This window comes from Lygodium microphyllum, chromosome 9 (assembly GCF_053477565.2).
Source record: "Lygodium microphyllum isolate KBCC chromosome 9, Lygodium_microphyllum_v1.1.10, whole genome shotgun sequence".
NCBI classification, from domain to species: Eukaryota; Viridiplantae; Streptophyta; class Polypodiopsida; order Schizaeales; family Lygodiaceae; genus Lygodium; species Lygodium microphyllum.
In genome coordinates this window covers 50,329,983-50,337,989 of record NC_141143.1, presented here as the reverse complement: position 1 = coordinate 50,337,989, position 8,007 = coordinate 50,329,983, and the positions used below count along the sequence as shown (strand labels likewise).

The 8,007-nt window shown below is 38.2% G+C and overlaps 1 protein-coding gene across 1 annotated transcript; it reads right to left on the bottom strand.

Annotated features, from left to right (window-relative positions):
* Nucleotides 1-208: 208 nt before the first annotated feature.
* Nucleotides 209-7,793, bottom strand: LOC148031022 (uncharacterized). The gene is made up of 3 exons (XM_087685534.1): nt 7,324-7,793; nt 6,692-7,086; nt 209-360 (listed from the first exon to the last, which is right to left on the bottom strand). Exons 1-3 carry the CDS (start codon nt 7,791-7,793, stop codon nt 209-211), a joined length of 1,017 nt encoding a protein of 338 aa, XP_087541660.1.
* Nucleotides 7,794-8,007: the final 214 nt, after the last annotated feature.

Sequence of the window (8,007 nt, the reverse complement as noted above, 5' to 3'; positions counted from 1 at the left end):
TGGAACAAAAATCACAATATAAGCATATGGAACAACGTTACACTAAAATGGGTCATAAATGAGACAAAGACCAAACACCACAAAAATAATTTTTATATGAGACCTAGTCAAAATGAAGCCACAAAGGCCAAGTATAAGATATCAACGTGTTTCCAAGTACCATAGGCAAATGGTTGATGCCAACAAAAAAAGACTGTCTCCAAGACGCCTAGTAGAAAGAAAGCTTCATTTTCTTTGAGAAATCATTAACAAAATCCTTCTCCTTGAGCAAAATATATGAAGATGAAGCAGGGAACGATCCCACAGTTTCCATTGGTAATCGCATGGGCGATGCAACGGTTCTACCTTTCTCTTTACCACCTGCATTGGAACAAAATTTACAATATAAGTATATGGAATAACTAACAAAGATCATTCCATCCCAACAATAATAATACTTGGTCGAACATTTGAGAACCACTCCGTAGGTACTGACAAGCGTTGATGCAGTGTCACAAAATAACCCAAATCCTTGAACCCATACTTGAACCAATGTCTTGGTATCTTATCAATATGTGATGCCAGGAGGCATATTCCACGGTGGATTCCGTGAGGTTTTACGGTGGATTCCGTAAACTTAGATGACCGGGGCTCATACGCAAAGAGGATTCTTTGTGCGAGAAGTTGATGGGGATGCCTGTCCTTTTCGGGCGTTTCATTAATTTAGTGTGTACATGGGTGATTCCATAGCGGGTGATTCCGCAAAATGCATATTAAATTAATAAACGTTTATGAGTTTAGAGTGCGCACTCGTAATAAATTAAGGTTAGGATTTATTTCTAACCAGTTGATTTATTTATGTAGCTGAAGACTGCTAGGTATTCACTTTTGTCGGTTTAATTGTGTTATTTTACTAACGATTGTGAATGCTTTAGTTGATGTGTAGAGATAGCAACAGTGGCGGAGGAAAGCATTGGAGTCTAGCGGGTTTTTCGACCTTTGGACTATATTTTGATAGGCGCCACGCCTATATTTTGTTATGTCTATAGAGACATCGATTATTTATTATTATTTTGTATGCGCTTATGCGCCTGGATATGTTATTTCTATTTGGACATTGAGATTGGGCGTGCCAGACTCTATGGGCACCGTCCATTAGCTTTATTTTCCTATTTTTTGTAGAAAGCAAACTCAAAAGCTAAAAGCTTGTCATATTTTTGTAATTGGGCTATTTTTGAGCATGAAGATTGGAAATATACATTAAATACATGCTTTGTGAAGTGCTCACACAAGGCATGGGGGAGATTGAACCCAATTTGTTTCTTGTCTCATGTCGTGCTTGCTTTTACATGGGTTTTTGTGCTAAAAAGTAGAGTACTTTGTTCTTGGGGACCTTCCAGGATTCACCACGTGAGCTATCTGCGTCCGATCTGCGCACCAGTCATCAACTCTAGGTATAGGATACCTATTCTTTACAGTGATCTTGTTTAATGCTCGGTAGTCAATACACATCCGATAAGTATTATTCTTTTTCTTGACTAAGAGCACAGGTGCACCGAATGGAGAACTGCTAGGTCGAATTAAGCCTCTATTTAGTAATTCTTCTACTTGACTCTGGATTTCTTTTTGCTCTATTTGATTGTGCCTATATGGGGCTTTGCAAGGTGGTTGTGTGCCAGGTATTAGGTCAATTTTATGGTCTTCTGGACGTGATGGAGGTAAACCTGGTGGTAGGTCTTCTGCAAAACAGTCCTTAAAATATGCAAGAAATTCATTATGCCTAGGGTGCATATGATTTTCCTTTGCATGCAATTCATTCACCCAAATGAGATGATTTAGTATTCTTGCGTAGTGCACGTTTTGCTTGAGTATGCGAAAGCAGTGGAAACATATGAGATGCATGCATACCAAATAATGTAATAGATTTTCCTTGAAAATTAATATTCATTGTGTGTGTGGAATAATCTATATTGGGATTATGTTGGTGTCTCCATGGCATTCCTAGAATAATGTCGCTAGACTGTAATGGGACAACTAAGAAATTTCTTCTTTCAATATATGGACCAATTTGAATTTCTAAATCTTGAACTTCTTGTGTGCCATTGTACCTAGTGCCTAAAAATGCAGCTTTTATGCGATAGTGCGTAGATACTGTATGCAATTTCAATTCCTTTACCAATTTTGCTGAAATAAAGTCATGCGTACTACCGTCATCATGCAATATAGTTCTTTCTTTTCCATGCACCATACATTTCATAGTCAACAATGAATGTAAAGTAGGCATACCTGGTAAAGTGTCGGAAGTAGTAGTAGGATCATCTTCTTCTTTAGTGAAATCCGGCATATCCTCATGCTCGTCTTCGTCCATAGCTCCAAGGTAGTTGATATGTGCTGATGGCTTCTTTGAGTGACAATTTGCTGCGAGATGCCCTGGCTGGTGGCACTTGTAGCATACGATGGGCTTGGCTTTGGTCACATTATTTGCAATGGCTGGGAGTCTGGGTATATTTGGATTTGCTTGTGGAATAGACTTAGGATTTGGATTGACAGTAGATGGTAATGCAGGTGGTTTAGGCCAATTCTTGCGGAAAGATGGTGATGAAAAACGACCTGGATTAAACCTTCTGAAATTTGAATTGAATTGTTTAGATCCATAATTACCGTTTGCTTGGAATGGCTGTGGTCATCGATCTCTTCCACGTAACTTATCTTCAGTGTCGTGAGCTAAGGAGATGGCGTCTTCAAGGGTAGCAGGCTTGAACATGTTCACCTCAGCGTAGTAATGTCCAAGAAGTCCAGACATATACTTCCGCTTATGTATCGTCTCTGGTACGTCTTCAAGCATGCGTAGCTGTAGGAGTGTATTCCAAAAATGCTCTGTATACTGTGGAATAGGCTCACGATCGTGTTGTTGGAGTAAATACGTCTTGCTAGTTTCTATAGGAAGTTTGTACGTAATTTCTCCTTACTTGCTTTACCACTGACCAAACTTCTTAAGAAAGGCATTGTTTACCAATGGACTGAAAATCAGCAGAAATCCTTTGATTTACTCAAACGTGCATTGACCAATGCCCCTGTCCTACAATTGCCTGACTTTAACAGACCATTCTTTCTAGTTGTGACCGATGCTAGCGGATCAGGAATAGGAGCCGTGCTAATGCAAGACAACCATCCAATAGCATATTCTAGTTCTAAGCTGAAACCCTCTGAGCTTAAATATTCCACTTATGACAAGGAACTCTTAGCAGTTGTACAAGCATTAAAACAATGGAAGCATTATTTAATGGGTTCAGAATTCATGATAAAGACCGACCAGCAAAGCATTAGACATCTACTTAGCCAACCTCAAATTTCTGACCGTCATATCAAATGGGCTTCATTCATTCAAAGTTTACATCCTATCATTCAATACCAACCTGGAAAAGAAAATGTAGTTGCTGATGTATTGAGTAGAAGACCTGCAATTCATAACATTTCTATCATATCTTTTGATTCTTTAATTGCTATGAAAGGCACATATCACCAGGATATTACTTTTCATTCTGATTGGCAAAAATTAGTTCAAAATAATTTCATTCCTATTGATTCATTGTCATATAATGATGGATTCATGTTCTTTGAAAAGAGACTGTGTGTTACTATTCCATTCCGATCTTTTGTTTTAAATGAAATTCATTGTCCCCCATATCAAGGTCATAGAGGTATCATTTCTACATTACGCATGTTAACTGAAGATTTTTATTGGCCGCATATGGATGCAGATGTATCTAATTTTGTCTCTGAATGTCTGATTTGTCAAAGAATAAAAAGACATCATGGTAAACAGTATGGGTTATTAATGCCTTTGTCTATTCCATCTAAACCTTGGGAACATATATCTATGGATTTCATTACTGGTTTACCAAATACTAAATCTAACCATGACATGATTTGGATAATTGTAGATAGATTTAGTAAGCAAGCATATTTCATTGCATGTAAGAAAACTTTAACAGCATCACAAGCAGCACAGTTATTTTTGAAAACTGTTTTTACTAACCATGGATTGCCGAAAGTGATTATTTCAGATAGAGATTCTAGATTTTGTAATAATTTCTGGATTACACTGTTTGCAAATCTAGGCACAAAGATTGATTTTTCATCTGCATTTCATCCAGAAACAAATGGACAAACAGAAGCCACAAATAGCACTATTCTAGATCTTTTACGTGCATACACTATCTCTAAACCTCAGACATGGGATACTCATTTACATTTATTACAGTTTGCATATAACAATACACCGCACACATCTACAAAGAAAGCACATTTTGAAGTTATTTATGGATATAGATTATCTACACATGTTGCCTCTTTGTCTAATAGAATACAAAGTGCCGATGATATTGCTGTTATGTATAACACTATTTTTGATGAGGTCAAGGATATGATTGCTAAAGCCCAACAATCATATACCAAACAAGCCAACAAGAAAAGACAAGCCATGAATTTCAAAGTTGATGATTATGTTTGGCTTAGAATAGAAAAGCGTAGACTGCAAAGTGTAGATAGACATCCAGTTGTTAAATTAGCCCCTAGATTCTACGGACCATTTAGAATCATTCACAAGATTAATGACAATGCATTCAAGTTAGAACTACCATCACATTGGAAAATTCATAATACATTTCATATTAGTTTATTGAGACCATTTAGAGGACAATTACCTATCCACCCTGTCTATGAAAACCCACCTTTACTAGAAGAAGAGATTGAAATACTTGAACCAGAAGCCATCATAGACACTGACTACATGACAACTAGAACTGGTCGAAGGTATTCTAGATATCTAGTGAAATTTAAGAACCATCATGTAGAGGAAGCACAATGGATGCACGCTAGAGACTTAAATGCTTTTCCCACTGTGTTAGCTCCACATTGAGCTAATAGCAATTGAGGTCAATTGCTATCCCACCCCGGGGGTATGATGCCAGGAGGCATATTCCATGGTGGATTCCGTGAGGTTTTACGGTGGATTCCGTAAACTTAGATGACCGGGGCTCATACGCAAAGATGATTCTTTGTGCGAGAAGTTGATGGGGACGCCTGTCCTTTTCGGGCGTTTCATTAATTTAGTGTGTACATGGGTGATTCCATAGCGGGTGATTCCGCAAAATGCATATTAAATTAATAAACGTTTATGAGTTTAGAGTGCGCACTCGTAATAAATTAAGGTTAGGATTTATTTCTAACCAGTTGATTTATTTATGTAGCTGAAGACTGCCAGGTATTCACTTTTGTCGGTTTAATTGTGTTATTTTACTAACGATTGTGAATGCTTCAGTTGATGTGTAGAGATAGCAGCAGTGGCGGAGGAAAGCATTGGAGTCTAGCGGGTTTTTCGACCTTTGGACTATATTTTGATAGGCGCCACGCCTATATTTTGTTATGTCTATAGAGACATCGATTATTTATTATTATTTTGTATGCGCTTATGCGCCTGGATGTGTTATTTCTATTTGGACATTGAGATTGGGCGTGCCAGACTCTATGGGCACCGTCCATTAGCTTTATTTTTCTATTTTTGGTAGAAAGCAAACTCAAAAGCTAAAAGCTTGTCATATTTTTGTAATTGGGCTATTTTTGAGCATGAAGATTGGAAATATACATTAAATACATGCTTTGTGAAGCGCTCACACAAGGCATGGGGGAGATTGAACCCAATTTGTCTCTTGTCTCATGTCGTGCTTGCTTTTACATGGGTTTTTGTGCTAAAAAGTAGAGTACTTTGTTCTTGGGGACCTTCCAGGATTCACCACGTGAGCTATCTGCGTCCGATCTGCGCACCAATATGAGAGCATTGAAATCTCTTCTTATGGTCAATCTCGTATACATGCACTCGAAAACATTGCGTGTATCCACAATGCACAACTTCAATAAAAACTGGGAGCTTGATGTCGATATTAACATCATCATATAAATGCTCGATAACCCTTGCAAGTATCCTTATGATATCATCAAAAGCTACAATGAGTAATGTGCAATGTAGCTATTTTTGATAGTTAGAAGCTGCGTAATAGTGTCACTCTAGGGTAGGCATTTACAAAAGTTAAATGAATAGTGAAATATGAAAAAAATATACTTTCAAGAGAGTATATGCCAACCAAACAGGGCACAGAGCAATTCACACATGCAAAACCGTCCCTGCATGGTCATCAATAACTATATCTCCACAAAGAAAGCAACAGAGAGCAATTCACATATATGCAAAACCAGTGTTTTACACGGTTGTCAATAATATCTGCGCAAAGAAAGCAATGCACATTATTGTACATTTCGAAGAACATCCTTGTATACAATGTTTGTGGTTATATCTCCATTCTCTTCACCCAATAGCAATTTCATACTATGCGAAGATTTTACCCTTGAAAATGCAACATACAACTGACCATGTGTAAATACTGGTGCCTTTAGATAAAGCCCAACAATGAACAAAGTTTGTCCCTGTGACTTGTTGATTGTCATAGCGAATGCCAACTTGATGGGAAACTGTTTTCGTTTCATAAATGACAATTGTGTAGCATTCGAAACAAAAGTAATCCGGGCATCTATCACTGAAAAGCTCCACATATCAATCGCGTACCATTACACATACCCCTTCCTAGATTTAGGTTTCTAAGAAGAATAATAGGTGCATTTATATTCAGCAGCAATAAATGAGAAGGAAATTCACCTCCAAGGTCCAATGTATTTAAATACTCAACAGAGTACAAAAATGAGTCGTCGGTCTCTGCAATTGAATCTGCACTATAATACTGTTTGACCTCCCCTGGCATTAGTTGCAATGTACGATCATTCAAAGTAGCCACCTCTGTATTCCGCAAGGCAAGTTTAGCCAGCTCACTAAAATACGTGTAGTCACCCACATTGGATACGTCACTGTAGACTTTATCAATCAGTGTTTCGATAGATTGCTCTTTTAATACCATCCTAGGTGGAATACACAACTTATCACAACTTTCGGTAACACCCACTCCATTCCCTATTTCTTGAATCCAATAGATGAACCCATTGTCCACCACACTACCAGTTGTTGACACTCGCATATTGCCAGATAGCCTTACCACCCTTATGTAATGCCATAAATCAGAGTAACACAATGCATCATTAATAATATCCTCGCGTGTTCCCTTTACCACAACCGGCAAGACCTGTCTAAAATCCCCCCCAAACAAAACAACTTTTCCACCAAATGGCTTATCACAGCTCATAACATCTCTTAGAGTTCTATCAACCACTTCGAAGGCATATCAATGGGTCATAAGAGCCTCATCCTACAAAATAAGGCTCATTTGTCTCAATAACCAAGCAAGGTCACTTTGAACAGGAATATTGCAAGTGGATCGATTATTTAATTCTATTGGGATTCTAAACCACGAGTGAGTTGTACGACCACCTGGCAAAAGCAAGGCAACAATGCTACATGATGATATTGCCAACGCTATACGACCGCCACTGTGTATCTTTGCAAGTAAACATTTGTATATGAAAGTTTTCCCAGACCCACCAGGACCATTAAAAAAGAATACATCCCCAGTACCTGTATCAACAACATCCATGACTACTCTAAAGGTAATTCTTTGTCCTTCATTCAACATTCCCTCCATGGATTCAAAAACCCTATGCTGTTCTGATATGTTGTATGCATATTCATCTTGCAAAAGAGGGTTAGCATGCAGTTGTGAGTTTGGTTGATGAGGTTCAGGCAACCCATCAAAATCACGGAGTCTTCGTCCTACATGACGTAAAAGGTCTTGCATATGCAACAAAGCCATGTTAGATGCCTCATGTTGCAGAACACCAAGAGAGGCGTGCACGTGTTGTAGCTGCAATCTATACATGATATCCTCTACCATTGGCATAAAAAATCTTTCCCATAGATGGCCAGGCTGAGTTGGCTCACAAAAGACCAAAATTGCAACAAACAAAGTTCAGAGTTGAGCACCAGTTTGCACATAGGTAACTTCTTCTAAGCACACAACATATTCA